Genomic DNA, 15,835 nt, shown 5'->3' with positions numbered 1-15,835 from the left:
CCAGTCAAAAAAATGACTATAATAAAAAAAAATTGAAGGACTAATTTATTACAGCAAGCAGTGTTTCAGTGTGTTGGTTGTTTTAAATCTGAACTTCAAACCTGATTTAGCGTTTTCCCAAAAGCCAAGCATTGTTTATAAATGTACGACAGAGTTAGTAAATTAAGCAAAATTGATCGAGGAAAAAAAAATAAATAAGAGGAGAAAGACTTTTTTAAATTTTTATTACTATTATTCTTTTTTTTGTTGTTGAATAAAGTAGAAATGGCAAAAAATAATTTCAAAATACCACGGCCACCTCTTCCGTGTTAGTGTGTGTGCTAAAAGAAAAATAATGTCCTCGTTACGACAACTGATTCTGAAGTAAAGCTCATGTAGGCTACAGAAGCATTTTGTTTAAGTATATGCACCAATGCTACTACGACAGTTTGATTTATTCTCAAAAATTCAACTTGAATCTTAAAATTTTGACTTTATCCTTAAAAAAAATTTCAAAATAAAAATAATTTAAAAAAAAACTGCTCCTACTCTTATTTTGTCTTCCTCCCCCCCCCTCCCTCCCCTCACATAACAGAGACCATATAAATGTAAATTACAATTTCTATCCTCTATTGTACAGCTCAAATGCTTATCTTATTTTGAAAATTCCGGACCGGAAGTGGCTGTGTTTTCCGCTCCGTTCGCTTTCAGTGATTGATGGACTGTTGTGAGCAGCAGCAGCTTCACCATCCTCCTCCTCCTCCTCCTCCAACCACCACCACCACCACCACAACAACACACGGCTGTAATGTCCGCGACGGGCGGCATCGGAGCATCTCGTCCGGAGTACTGAGGCTGTGCATGGATTTAATGATGATGAAGAAGAAGAAATTCAAGTTCAAGGTGGATTTTGAGCTGGACGAGCTGTCGTCGGTCCCCTTTGTCAACGGTGTCCTCTTCTGTAAAGTCAGGCTGCTGGACGGCGGGTTCTCGGAGGAGTCTTCTCGGTGAGGATTTGTTGTGTGGCTTTACACAAAAAAAAAAAAAAAAAAAACACACACAAAAAAAAAACGCGGACCGGATCGGGCGCTTGCAGGGACCGCAGGTTCAACTCGCGCCGGAGCTTTAACAGCTAACTTTAGCAAGCGGGCTACAGCTGACGTCAGATTCAGAGCTCACGGCTCAAATGTGCTAAAAAAAAAACAAATAACCAGCGTTATTACCGTTCATTCATGATCTGTCAGTCTTCCCATTCACCCTCTGGTTACTGTTGAACCTTTGAGAAGTCAGATCACTCCTCGCATTTAGTGCCGTGAAAGCTAAAAAACAACAAAAAACTAAAAACTCCTTCAGCTTTCTGCTGCTAAATCGACGGTGTCCGTTTACGTGCTCGGGTCGAGTCCCGGTTCGGTCCTTGAACTCATCACTGGAGCAGCTCGGAGGGGCTTCCGCTCTGTTGCGTAATCAGCTCGTCATCGATTAAGTGTATCAGCTAATCAGCTTTGAAGTCCAAAAGAAAAGGGCCAGTGAATATTAACAATATATATATATATATATATTTTATGTTAAATGTATTTTCTGTCACGTGTGCAGTGGAGGTATATTTACTCAAGTACACATTTAAGGTTCAGGTACTTTTCTGTGGTATTTCCATTAACTTCTACTCCTTGACATGTCAAGAGGGAAATCCTGGAGCTATTTTGTTTTAATTTTTTTTCCAGAGGTCCAGTATGCACAAGAGGCGAAAACCACATATTCCCTTGAATGTTTCTGATCAACTGAACGGTTAAATGTTGAGAAAAAAATAAATAAAAAATAAAACCTTCTACATCTTAAGCTCAACAAATTTAAAAATGAACAGGACAGTTTCTCCAAGCTTGTTCACAAATATGTCCCGGGACGCGACAAACTCAGGATACGTAACGCGTCGCTTCAGATTAAACTATCTTAACAGTACATAAAGGACAACCTTAAATAACCGCAGCAGTAATGTGCACATGAATGCATCACTAATATTAATCCTAAAAACAAGTAGAGTACTTCTTCCACCGCTGGTTGAGTAGATGAATGGGACGAGTGGCGATATAAACCAAATACTCTTCAAAGTACTCGGTAGTTTGTCAGTACAGGAAGTTTACTCGTACCGAGTATTCAGCCCGTGTCCTCGTGACAGTTGAGATAAGAAAAACCTCTCCAGTCAGACGTTGACTCATAAGATGCCGTCTGCCACTCACCACCTCACAGACTACGAAAGGAAAAGCATATATATATATATATATATATATATATATATATATATATATATATATACACAATGGTGTTATTGCTGTCCAGAAAACTAGACAGCTTTTTGGGGCTCGAACTCATAAATGACACAGATTTCTTATCTCTGCATGAAAAGAGGAGCATTGTTTCGGAGGGAAGCCGGAGGGATTACACGGCTTCACCCTGATTATATAATAAGCTTTCTGTTTACTCTTCAGTAAGAAGCTCATGTAAAATGTCTAAATAAAAAGGCTGGGATGTTTTCTGAGGTCACGGCAGTAGAGTCATTTTAAAAACTTTTTTTTTTTTTTTTTTTTTTTTTTAATAACTCGGCGGATTTTCTTCAACAAGTGAGCAGCCGGTTCAGTTCAATGAAGTTTTCTTTTCAACACCAGAGACTGTGAAGCTCTGGTGTTAAAACCCTGCTGTGTTTTATACTCCCAAATCCTGAGAGTTGTTAAATTAAGATTTCCTCTCAGCAGTTCAACCCCCCCCAACCACCACCACCCCCCTACAAACTAGATTTCCTCACACTCTTTTGAGTCATCCCGACTGTGAGTGTTAAAGGAAGCGCGGGTGGTTGTTTGGTGAAGCCTTTCCTTTTCCTTTCGGTGTGGAACCAGCGTCAGTCATTAAATTCGTTTAATCATTTAAAACCAGCGCGTTAAATGATCTCATCTGCATGTTTAATCCAGTTTTGCATCAAATTCACGTGGATTTGACCGTTCCTTGTCTGAAGTCTGACTTTCAGCCGCCTTTTAAAGGGAGAGCGGCTTAAGGTCACCAAAGATATCTGAGAGAGAGAGAGAGAGAGGGACGAGGGGAGGCGACCCTCTTGCTCGCGCTTTAAAACCAGATTTACTCGCATTTGTTAATCGGATCGTCGCGGCGCAGAGAAGCGCCCGTGAGCGCACACAAACTCCAGCCAGAAGTCCAGCCGGTTGGGAGTTCCCGTCTCTCCGACTCCGGGAGTTCACGCCTCCCAAAAACCATCAAACCTCGGGATGAAGTCAACGCTTCGTGAAGCATTAGTCACGCGTCTGCCTGCTTTTCTTTTTTTTTTTTTTCCTACCCTTCTTCTTCTTCTTCTTCTTTCTGAAAGCGCCGCATATTCAGTCAGTCGGTCTCAAATGAATGGCGTTGTGTGAGGCTGTGCTTAACAGATGGGAGTCGGTGAGGTGAGTGGGAGAGGGGAGAGGACGCCAGTGATGGAGAGGCCATCTGGGGTATCGTAATTCTGCCCACGCGCTCCCGTCTCGTCCTTTTCACCAACTACAACTTACAATCGTCTCAGCGCCGACGCTGGTGGAGGGATCCGTCAGCCTCGATGAATTAATAGGTGAAGAGGCGAATTAGGAAGCTCGTTTATTAGATTGGAAAGTCTGAGGGCAACATACGCGAGCTTGAATCGCTGCCCTGAAGCAGGGAGGCCCCGGGGGGGGAGAAGGAGGAGGAGGAGGAGGAGGAGGAGGAGGAGGGGGGTGTTTATCCCGTAGCCAGTCAAGCTCAGTTGTGTTATGTGTTATGTAATAGCGATATTAAAATTCATGAGATGACATTGTTCTCCCGGAGTCTGGATGACGTGCAAAACATCTGTCGTGGAAAAAAAAAAAAAAAAAAAAAGTCCTTGTTTTCTGAACACATTCTGTATTTATGCACAACAACATTGCCGACGCAATACCCGTGTTTCGGCGCTGAATCAAAACTTTACAAAAAACGAGATCTATTTTTTTTTTTCATTATTATTGTTTTGCTTTTTTTTTTTAATATCAACATTTCCTTCCCAAATCTTTTTTTTTTTTTTGCATCCTACAAAAGCAACAAAATGTGTCTGATCAAAGAGCTCAGGTGTTTGTTTTTGTTGTTGTTTTTTTTGTGGATGATTGCGTCACCAATGAAAAGAGTTAATTATGCGAGCTGGAGGATTATGCCAGCGTTTGCGTCTTTAACGTACGAAACCCATCGTGTGAAGCTGGTCAGGTAGTGAAAACAAAAACAAAAACAAACGCGTGATATGTGAGCTGAGAGAGAGCTGGACAGGCGGACTAAATCTGGGTGGTTTGGCCTTTCAGGGAGCCGGTGCAGGCCAACTGTGTACGATGGAGGAAGCGCTTCTCTTTCCCCTGCAAGATGAGCGCCAACGCGGGGACCGGCGTCCTGGACCCCTGCGTGTGTCGAGTGTCTGTCAGAAAGGTACGGAAACACGCTCGTGCTTGTCTTTTCTGTTAAAACAACAAAAAAGTTGTTTTTTTAAAGTGTCTCATTGGCTCATCGTGGTGTTTACCTGGGTTAAGTTCAGATACTGGTTACCTACGTTTTTCATTTCTACGAAATGAGTAAATATTAGGGAATCCTGATATAAAGGATGTAGGCAGGAGTTTAAAAAAAAAAAAAAAAAAAGGAAACTTGTGAAATTTGTTTTGTTTATCTTCACTTTGTATCTGCAAACTATTCTCAATATGCTCTGCCCTTTGTTTCAGGACACCAAGTGTGTCTAGTAACCAGGAAAACCTTGACTTATTTTGCTTTTACTGGTGTCCTTTACCACTATTTTGTGATATTTACATATAGCAATTTAAGCAGCTGTCTTTTTCATAACTGGTGTTAAAAATATTACTTTTATGTTTGTTCGGCTGATGCAGAGTAGAATATTTATGATGTTTTACCCTCCAGTATTAAGTCATGAAGATATTAAGCAGGTTTTGAGTTGAATAATATTTTACAGTGACAGTACCAAGACTGAAGATTACAAATTGACCTGTTCCAAACACACTTGGTTGAAATTTCTTTTCCCATCCAAGTGTTGGCTGACTATAACCAGCCGCCCTCCAAATGTCTTTCATAACTAATGCAACTCTTTGTAATTCAATTGTGCTTCATGACTGGCTGATTTCCGAGTGCTGCTATCATTTAAACGGTTATGCCTCTCTTCCTCAGGAGCTGAAGGGAGGAAAGGCGTACGCGAAGGTAATTTGTCACGTGCTCCCATCGTCCCACCTCCTAACCCGACCTCCGGGTCGCCCGGGGTTACAGGAATCAGCCACATCGATGGAGATACTGTAGCTCTGTGAGCCCGCAGCGAACAGATGGTCTTTCGCCGCCCGCAGCCTTCGTCGTGTCATGCGCTCTCCGCTTTCATTGCTTGATAAGTAATTATTTGCTCTAAACCCGTTCAAGTATTTGTTCCCGAACAATAACATGACGGCCGATTTACCAGCTCGTCCTTAAAGAACGCGGCGAGCCGTAAGACGTGTTTACGTCGTTCCCTTTCCGCGGAGTTTGTCTCGCTTGTCGTTGTCCATCCGGAGAGCGTCTCCGTCGCTGACCGTGAAAAAGATCCGTCTCCCGAGAGTAAACAAAGTTCACCCTCTGTCATTCTTTCTCCTTCAGCTCGGTTTTGCGGATCTGAATTTAGCAGAGTTTGCCGGCTCAGGGAATACAACCCGCAGATGTCTGCTGGAGGGCTACGATACCAAAAATACTCGCCAGGATAACTCCATTCTCAAGGTGAACGGGATACTTCGGTGTTTTGAATACAAGCCTGCCATTTCCTCCACGAGGAAGGTTTTCACATCAACGTTTAGCCTCGCTGACAACAAAGGCAGCCGGGTGGTTTGTTCAGGTGTAGCCGGAAATAAACGAAATAAGAACAGCGTCACCTGTGTGGGGAAAGAAAGAAAGAAAGAAAGAAAGAAAGAAAGAAAGAAAGAAAGAAAGAAAGAAAGAAGGGAAATGGAGATTTTAAACTTGCCATTAACTACTGGGTTTCATTAGAATACATTGATTCATTATGAATTATGAATGATTAATTAGTATAACTGTCACTACAAGCTAATGGGAAAACTGAACGCAAATAGAACTGGAATCCACTAACAAGCCTTTTTTGTTGTTGTTTGTTTTCATAGGTTATCATCAGTACGCAGCTCATGTCAGGGGATCCCTGTTTTAAAACGTAAGTTAAAGCAACATTTGTCTACTTTTCTACAGTGTTTAACCCGGTTTAGTCAGTCAGGGTTGGCGTCAGCTGACTTTTCTGCCATTTGAGGATTCTGACGTAAACGATTTGAATCCCCGGACTAAAAATTCAACAGCGAACCGTCCTTACGTGAATATTTACAGTAACCCTAGAAACCAAAACCAACTCGCTGACCTTCACCGGACTGTAATTTGAAGCCTCTTTGTTCCCTCGAGCCTCAGTTCAACCCGTGTCTGGATTTCTCGGTCGTGCTTTTGTCTTTGAAGGGATTATTACAGTATTTTCTCAATTATTCTGCATTACGTGTCAAAACTATCAACGCAAATCTGTCGCTGCAATCTGCTTTTGTTCGAGAGCTGCTGTCGGTGTGGCACTTCCAGCTTTTAACCGCGCTTTGTCTGACACGGGAAGATTTCATGGGAATCGATGACGCAAGATTGTGCAAACCCGAGTGCCCGCTATGAGTTTTTATTGCCGAGGAACGCGGAGCGATGACGTCTCGCTCGTGAACACAGTGTGTGTTGTCGTATTTGTCCGTCTAGTAGAACTACAGTATGATTGTCACTAAAAATATTTGTCAATACAGCGAGAGTCGTGCTCATTTACCCCAGGGGTAAAATCTGACCTAAAAATTATTCACTACGCTGTATGTTTATTCCCAAAGCCGGATCATCTTTTGCCTCAGCACGTATATGAATACGGTGCATCTATAATATATTCACCTTTAGCTTTGGCTGAAAGATATTCCAGCCTTTCCTCTGATTGATCTCTAATCCGTCTTCGACATCGGGCCGGCCCCCGTCTTTCTCGCTTTCGCTTAAAATGATTGACGAGAGAAAATAAAGCCGCATTTGTCTTTCCCCCGCGATCAGGCCTCCGTCCACCGCCACAGTGATCGGGATCCAGGGGGATGGAGAGAGCCTGCTGGAGGAGAGGAGGGGCGGGGACTCGCAGAAAGGCTGTTCTGGTGAGAGCGATCACGCCACATCAAACCCCCGCGGCTCTGCTTCGTCGTGCTTCCTCCGGACACCGACGGGCACCCGACGGCTCACGCTTAAGTTTTGTTCCACTCCTATGTTTGTGTTGTCATATTTACCTCAACAGATACAATCTAACTTCCTGTTTTCTGATGCACCATCCTACGGTGTACTAAACGCCTGCTAATCAGTGGTGTTGGTTTACAGAAGAACTTCTGCATTTTTTTTTTTAGCTGGTCGTTACAAGCTGTTAAAAAAAAAAAAAAAAAAAATCAAGGCAATTTTATTTATACAGCGCCAAATCACAACACGGGTTATTTCACGGAGAGCAAAGTCCTTAAAACAGAACTTTACAACATCACGCGGAGGAATTCAACGATTCACACGAGAAAAACCTCCAACGGAGGGAAAGAAAAATGTTCTTTTAACGGGAAGAAACGTTGAAGAAACCTCCGACAGAACCAGGCGAAAAACACAAAGTGTGTGTGGACTCGCTCGACATCACTTATTATTACAACATCAGTTTCTATGCTACGTAGCTATCTAGGTGGCAGATCTAAAAAAAAAAAAAAAAAGAAATAACATACAAAACTGATTAAGCGCAAGTCACTTATAATCCAAGTTTGCTGTCTAAATTCACAGCAGGGGAGGATGCGACTCATTTTAAGCGGCACCGTGTGATATTGTTCAGTGTTGTCTTTGGTAAACTATTTTTAGCACCCTCGATACCTAAATAAATACCATAACCTCGTCAGCTGCCTCCTTTATATATTCTACCCACACACATCTCCCCACCGACCTCTGACACCACGCTCAGCCCTGCCTGCTGCTGCTTTACATTACTCAACGTTTCCCACTGGCAAATAACGAGAAGGCTTTCTATGCGTCTGACGTAGATCAATTTCGTCGCGTATTTTGCATATTTTTTGCATGTCGGGATTTGTTTTGTTGGCGTATCAGGTGCGTGTTGCTGATTGGTGTTTAAACCCGAACCTCCAACACGGCAAGACAACTTACCGCCTACCCGGCCGTACGGCTGGAGTGCCGTGATTGCATTGCCGTTATCCTCGTGTCGTTTACCACTCGTTTGTTTCAGATGTTCATTTGATTCCCGTCAGATCTGTCTGGCGTGTGCCGTCACGTCTCTGCAGCAGCATGCACCCGTACTTCACATTATCCACTGACAAAAATAAATATTCTTCCTCCAGCCGACCCTCCCGTTTCATCCTCCTCCTCCTCCTCCTCCTCCTCTCTCGTTCAGTGTGTGTGTGTGTGTTCATGTGTGAACACGTCGTAGTGTTGAATGCTTCTTCCTGCTGGAAGCTTCAGAGACTAGCAGAGCTCTTTCATGTATAATTTAAACTAGCTCTCTTAGATTAACTACAATCTGCTCCGACCCTGTAGGCTCTTACACGGTTAAAAATAGGACTGTGTGTGTGTGTGTGTGTGTGTGTGTGTGTGTGTGTGTGTGTGTGTGTGTGTGTGTGTGTGTGTGTGTGTGTGTGTGTGTGTTGTGTTTGCAGCGGAGCGGCTGGTGTGTTTCACGTTGGAGGTTTATATCATTTATGAGCAGTGATGGTTTTATTGTGTAGATGAAGGTTTGATTGTCTTCCAAAACAACAGGGACAAATAATCTGTTGGGATATTTCATCTTTGAATCTACATCCTTCAATAAGTGGGTTGAAAAGGGACATGTGTTATTATCAGCAGTTTGTTTTTTTCTATTTTAAATTTTTTTTCACAAAACCTTTATTTATAATTCTACAGTATTACAGACTTGTATTGTTGATTTATCATTTTAAACTAATCCTGTTGTGATCGTTTGAGGCCGCCGTGGCGTTCTTTCTTTTAAATTTTGAGAATAGCAAATACAAGATTTGAGGAATACCTGAAATACCATGAAATGGTTTAATCATCCAAAAGTAAAAACTCAAAACTGAGTAGCGGGGTCTTTTTTTTTTTTTTTTTTTTTTCCTGTTTCATGTATCTGCGGGTTCAAATCTCCTGCTGTGGTGTCTGTTTTCTGTCGTGCTGCTGAGGCAGACTACTTTCCCCGCAGGCATCTGAACTCTGAAATGTTTTGCTGTTTTTTTTTTTTTTTTTTTTTTTTGCAGCTCAGCCTTTTTGCCATTTTGGCTGTTTGACATTAAGATAGTGGCACACGTGTTCATAATGTTGTTTAAAAAAAAAAAAAAAAAAAGGCTTTAGACTGTTGTTGTGCACAATGTTCCATCTCCGCTGTTCAAAACTGTCACACAGCTTCTTCTTCTTCTTTTTTTTCATGATATATTCTCCATTTCAGTCGCACAGATACTGTGTATTGCCAATTTCTTTTTTCTTTTTTTTTAATTGCAGAGCTGCCATGAGTTGCTGTCAGGGGTCGCACTGTCATTCCCGGACATTTTTGCTAAATATGTTTCTACTCTGGGACTTTTCGTGTCCACGCATTTGCCACCTGCGGCCTCTCTGCTTGTTAAACTCAGAGATGCTGAAAGTGAGGGACGGTGTGTGGGAGGCAGAGAGAGAGAGGGTGTGTGGGGAGAGGGGGGGAGGGCGAGGGGAGAGGGCTTTTATGTTGCTGTTACTGTTGCCAGTTGACAGCAATAAACTGCAAATCAACAGCCAGCAACAGCACAGACTTGCATGCAATGTACTGCAATGCGCATGTAACAAAACAGAAACGGGGTTTACGCGTGTGCGTGCGTGTGCCAACTTGTCACTTCTTGCATTAACTGGGGCCGCAGGTTTCAATTCATGTCAGTCTACTCTGCAAAAGGCAGAACAGCGCAGTGACATATAGGACTGACATTTCGCAGCAGGAACCCGGTGCAGCAGCGGCCGTTCCTGCTTTTGTTCCCAATATCACTTTCTATTCAAAACTCAAATCTGCTGCTCATGAGTGACAGAATGAAATCAGTGCATAAGTGCAGAATTTCTTTTGACTGTTCGACTAATATAAGCTGCACATGTTGGCTTTTTTTTTTTTTTTCAAATGTTGGCAGTTTTATTTTTGCACTACGAGAGATTTGTTTGTTTTTGTAGAGCTTTCAGACTGTCGTCACACCCCGTCTGTCTCTGTCCCCTCGAACCCAGCGGAGAGTCGAGAAGGGAAGTGTGCGGTTGCGTCGGACGAGCTGGGGGGCTGCGGCCACTCCCGGACCTCCAGCTACGCCAGCCAGCAGTCCAAACTCTCAGGTAGGAGCTCGCGCTTTTCAAAAAGACACGTTTTTTTGTTTGTTTGTTTGTTTTTTCCTGTTGTTCATACAGATTCATTTTTGCACATTTGTCCAAGCTGACCCGGAGTAGAATAAAATTTTTATAAAAAAAAACCCAGCTTCAACTACACGATGCTCATCTTTTGGTCTCCTGAAAATCACTTGCACTGGAGGAAAGGTCTGTGAAGTCAAACTGAAAGAAAGAGGAGGGAAGTGATCGCATTATTTTGTTTCCAGCGGTGCTCCTTCTGCACAGGTCAGACCCGGGCCTCGTGTTTCCATTACAGGCGGATCAGATGACGGTAATAAAAGATCAGAGGAAGTGGACGGATGCACTGAGAACAGCACTAATGGCCAGCTCGTATAGAATCGAGAGAGAGAAAAAAAAAAAAAAAAAACGCATTTCCTGCCGCATGAATCTCTCTAAGAGTTGTTCAGACCTCTCGTCAGGCAGCGGGAAGTTCGCTCTTCCTCGGCAGCGGTGAACCCTGACGTGTTTTAACCGGCTTCCTGCAGCGAGTCGGCGGACGCCGCTCAGCCGTTCGATCGTTAAAACACACCCGGAGCTGCAAACTCTGCTGCACAGCACATCTAAATACGTTTCAGCACTAAGAACTGAAACTGGACAACAAGTCTTGTTTGTTAGACAATTGTTGCACTTGTTGTATTGATCGACTTTTTAATGTTTAAATGCAGATTAGACCTTTGTGCGACATCATGACTCTTATCCATCGAGTGCTGGCGCAGGATTACGCAAGAGTATACAGTGAACACTGCATTAGCGTGGCGGTGAGAGAGATGGCAGAACATATAAAGAGCTGTTGTTGGTTGGTTGGTTGTTTTTTTGTTTTTTTTACAGATCTTTAGAGAGGAAGGGTATGACGCATTAAATCTGATAAATGTGGAGTTCACCGCCGAGGGTGATAACGGTATGAACGGCTCCCTGAAATCAGCGCTCTCCGTCTCTCAGGCTACAGCACAGGTCACTCCCGCTCCTCCAGCATGTCGGAGTTCAGTCACCGGAGGAACCACTCGGTGGGCAGCGCTTCGACGGGCATCGGCAGCATCCCGGAGCCCAACGAGGACCGAGAGTCCAGGCCCTGTCCGGCTCTGCCCGAGCACCCCGTCCCAGCCGCCGCCGCCGCCGCCGGCAACCCGCCGGGCACGCCGGTGCGCAGCGCCTCGTCCTGCGAGCGACTCAACAGGTGAGCGCTGAGCATCGAGACATGTTTCTCCTAAAAAAATGTAAAAAACTGCACACACACTGTTAAAAGTCTTTGTAAGAAAAAAAAGGAGCAGAAGAGAGCGACAGGAAGTTATTTTTAGGGGGACTTAACAAACTTCAGACGTCATCACACCTGAGACCTGTTGCTCATTTCAGGAAGCAGCTGCCGTGCCGAGCAGCAGGAAACGTGTTTGTGGTTTCATTTATGTAGTTTCATTATGTGGTGTCTGTAGAGACTCCTATTCTTTATAAAAAAATTTTTTTTAAAAAGTTTAAGTTATTGTGTTTGTGGGATGAACTACCAAATGTCGAACTACGAGTCAAGCAGAGGAACTTAAGTACTGATATGGCTTCAGGTGCACTTAATATTCAGCCCACTGCTTTGAAGACCAGTCAAACGTTTTGTCACGACTCAGCATATTTGACTTTATCCCAATACAAAGTCAAGTTTTTGGAAAGAATAATTCAGCATTATTCAACCGTGTTCTTGCTGAGACTTGCACGAGAAAATGGAAACGTCTCGTGTACATGTTTATATAATATATAGATATATAAATATATAAGCAGCAGCAGCAGTTTGAGTCTACACTTGTTACTGGGAAAAAAAAAAAAACTAGACAGGAAGTACTGCGACGCCCAAGACACCATCAGGCTTCTAAACCCTGTAAAACTTTGGTTTGTGTACACGGTAAACAAATGATATTTGGGGATGCTGGCAGTTGGATTATTTTCCGTTCAGACAGAGACCAGCCGGCCGTTTCCATGCTAAGCTAAAGCGAAGCACATATTTATCTACTGAGGCGCAAGTGTTGGCAACCTTCTCATCAAAGTCTCAACAGGAAGTGACATTTATAAACTGCCAAACAGTTTCTTTATGAATCCCGGGTTTGGTCCTGTAATCTCCCCCTCAGACACCCGATGAAGCAGGACTCCATGGAGTCTCAGCTGAAGAGGATGGACGACACGCGGGTGGACGCCGACGACGTCGTGGAAAAGATCCTCCAGAGTCAGGACTTCACGCCGAGCCTGCTGGACTCCAGCGCCGAAGGTACGGGAACCCAAACGTCCCGCCGAGGGTCGTCCTTCCTGCAGGTTTGAGTCTGTGTCATCGACTTTTTAAAATGTGAGGATTTCCTGCTTTTTGTCGGTTCGATGCGATCGCGGATGGAATATCGAGGATGTTTTGGGGGGGAAAAAAAGCTGACGGAAATTTCGAGGGGCGTTCGTATCTTTTACGTTTAAATCAGCTGGAGGGCTCAGTATGCGACTAACGAGCATTTTCATTATTGATTCATTTTATTTTCACTGGTGGATGAATTGTTTTTATCTTTCAAATATCCAACTAAAGAGAAAAAAAAAACTCCCATCGCAATATAAAATATTCAATTAACAATGATGTTTTGAAATGTTCTTTAAAAGTGACTTATTATTATTATCAAAATAGTTTAATGGCCAATTCATTTTAATTATCTAATTTATTATTCTACAATCATTATAATTACACAATTAACCAGAGAAAATAAACGAGTTATTTTTCTTAGCTGCAGCTGGAGTACTACTGTATGTACTACTGTATGTCCTACTGTATGTACTACTGTATGTACTGCTGTATGTACTGCTGTATGTACTAAATGCACAGCTACTTTGGATAATAATTAAGATGACATGATTCGTCCGTCAGTCCGTGTGTTCACTTTGAGGAGTCGGGCGTTGTTGTTGTTTTTCTTCTTTTCTTTTCAAGGTCTCATCCAGCTCAGAGTTTATGAAAAAGAAAGCTGCTGTCAATACATGATTATTTTTAGATTGCCTAGCAACTGGCTTCTTCTCATGACAAGAACTAAACAGCAGGATGTGGGAGCGCTGCGTGCTGTATGACTTACCACCAGTGTGTGTGTGTGTGTGTGTGTGTGTGTGTGTGTGTGTGTGTGTGTGTGTGTGTGTGTGTGTTACAGAGGAAGGCCTGCGCCTGTTCGTCGGGCCCGGGGGAAGCACGGCCCTCGGAAGCCACCACCTTCCCACCAGGTGAGCATCACATGACCTCAGATAGCCAGTAATGCGAGGTCGTGTTACAGCCCCCCCCTCCAAAAAAAACCTCACTTGTTCCTACTGAAAATGTTCTTTTTTTTTTTTTTTTTTTTAAGTCAATTGGTCTCAAATGTGTAGATTGATTTTTTTTTAATTTTTTTTTCAATGTTGAGTCGAAGTTTTTCCTCTTAAAAGAAAACAAAAACCATTTTTGACAGGATTGCAAGCAGCTCGAGGTACCTACAAATAAAAACAAATAATATTGCAGCGCTGTTATAGGGGTGACTTTGAAATATCGATTTTCAATTAGTAATAATTAATATTGCGGACATGACGATTAAACGAGCGCAGGCAGATCAGGGGAAAGCTAGAACAGCCTGGTTTAAATTACAAAACTTGAAATCAGGAAACAACAGAAATACATGTATGCTTGTTGTCGCGTCCTCTCAGGGTCGGCGCCGGAGCGTACGAGCAGGTGGTGATCAAGCGCTAGACCTGCAGCCTTCGCGGCGATCGACTGACACGCACACGACAAAGACAAACAAAACAAAACAAAACAAAACAAAACAGAAACCTGGGAAATGAGGGCGTTTTCATTTCAAGCTTCTCGACGTCAGAACGGACATCGTCTCCGGAGCGAACTCAAGAGGAAGGAGACGCGCTGATCTGAGTACGTGGAATTGGTTTTTTTTGTTTTTGTTGTTGTTGTTGTTGTTTTTTTTAACTCCGCCCCTCTGCGGAGACTTGACCGCTCCGTCCGGGTGCACAAAACCTCAAAACGTCACCCGAACTTAAGGAGACGGCGGGGGAGGACGATCTCGTCGAAACGAACTGAAATCCACGCCGAAAGCCTCTCGTGTGTTTTCAATACATTCCTTTCGGTTCGTTTTGGACTTCCTCCTCAAATGGGATGTTCTATTTAATATCTGCCTATAAGCTGCTATAAAAAGAAAAAAAAATTAAATAAAAAAAAAAGCTGTAGTTGTTGGCTCTCTAACAGCCGTTGGTGTTTTTACGGTGATTATATTTTACTACAAAATAAAAAAAACACATCAGACTTGAGCTACTTGACGCGTGAAGGTGGGCTGTGTGCGAACAGCTGGGTGTTTGTGGTGTGGTGGTACCACTCCTATTTAGTCCTGACGGTGATCCTGTTATCTTGAGTGAATGGAGGGACGCGTTATACGAAGCTCTCGTTCAGGATTTTGGTACTTGCAAAGAGACAAAACGGGAGATAATGTCCTCGCATGTAATCATGTTGTTTGGCAAACTGCTGAGCATTGGTTTTTTTGTGTGTGTTTTTTTTTTTTTTTTAAATCTCGGGAGTCAAATCGAGCTGACTTTTTTTTTCTTTTTTTACATTTGCCTCAAGCCATGTAAACAAGTATGATCCTGTAGAGTTCCTGTTTAAAACAGCGTATACTGTACCCCGTGTTATACCCGAGGCTACTTACTTCATCCGCCCTGCAGTTTTTCCTCAGCCACTTATTGTCTGTCGTTTCTACTCTTTGCATTTACAGGGCAAGTGAATCCTAAATACAACGGGGGGTGGGGTGGGGTGGGGGGGCCTCTGTGATCAATATCGCCACGAAGGGATATGTATCTTTATTTCCTGTTCCCGTTTCCAGTGTGTACACTTTGCCACATCCCCCCCCCCCCCCCCGAGTTCTGCGTTTGGCCGATGCGTAGCCGAGGTTCGTTTTACGTCACGCGTCGGGGACGGTGAAGGACGAGTCAACTAATCCACTGCCATGAAGACAAATACCCAAACAGCACCTGTATTTAAAAAGAAAGAAAAGACCCATAGTAGCGCAGTGGTTCTGTGTATCAACGGTTAGACCCCGAGGACACGGAGACTCCCTTCGGACCTTCACTGGTCTCGCATGTGGACCATTTGCATTTACGGCCTCTTAGGAGTTTTAAGTGCACAATTTACTCGAGCCAACTATCCAAAGTACACAGCACACCGTTATTACCCTGGGAGCCCGTCGGGCCTATGCACACTGAGAATATATATATATATATTAAAACAAAACAAAACAAAAAAAAGACGCGTTGGCAAGTAGCGAAAACAGACCGCAAAACATCCGTCTCCTGTCGTAAGCCATAGCGGAGTTGGATAAAAGCCTCTTCTAGATTAACCGTACACATCGTATGAATATCTGCACTAGAT

The 15,835-nt window shown here is 43.3% G+C and overlaps 1 protein-coding gene across 3 annotated transcripts; it reads left to right on the top strand.

Moving 5' to 3' along the window:
• The first annotated feature begins 739 nt into the window (after window positions 1-739).
• fam102bb (family with sequence similarity 102 member Bb) lies at window positions 740-15,683 on the top strand. Of its 3 annotated transcripts, none has more exons than XM_069704721.1 (11): window positions 741-986; window positions 4,317-4,437; window positions 5,182-5,211; window positions 5,635-5,751; window positions 6,150-6,196; window positions 7,093-7,187; window positions 10,291-10,392; window positions 11,383-11,617; window positions 12,549-12,685; window positions 13,590-13,659; window positions 14,113-15,683. In XM_069704721.1, the coding sequence occupies exons 1-11, from the start codon at window positions 841-843 to the stop codon at window positions 14,153-14,155; spliced, it is 1,143 nt and encodes a 380-aa protein (XP_069560822.1). In that variant the 5' UTR covers window positions 741-840; the 3' UTR covers window positions 14,156-15,683. The 3 variants fall into 3 exon arrangements, with proteins under 3 accessions (XP_069560821.1, XP_069560822.1, XP_069560820.1); XM_069704719.1 differs by having other exon boundaries at window positions 10,240-10,392; XM_069704720.1 differs by lacking the exon at window positions 5,182-5,211 and having other exon boundaries at window positions 740-986; window positions 10,240-10,392.
• Window positions 15,684-15,835: the final 152 nt, after the last annotated feature.

This window comes from Brachyistius frenatus, unplaced genomic scaffold (assembly GCF_029030835.1).
Source record: "Brachyistius frenatus isolate BFR_SWC_R1_liver_20210118 unplaced genomic scaffold, ASM2903083v1 Contig_52, whole genome shotgun sequence".
Lineage (NCBI taxonomy): Eukaryota > Metazoa > Chordata > Actinopteri > Embiotocidae > Brachyistius > Brachyistius frenatus.
Note: the sequence above shows the minus strand (reverse complement) of the source record. Positions and strands in the feature narration are given on the sequence as shown.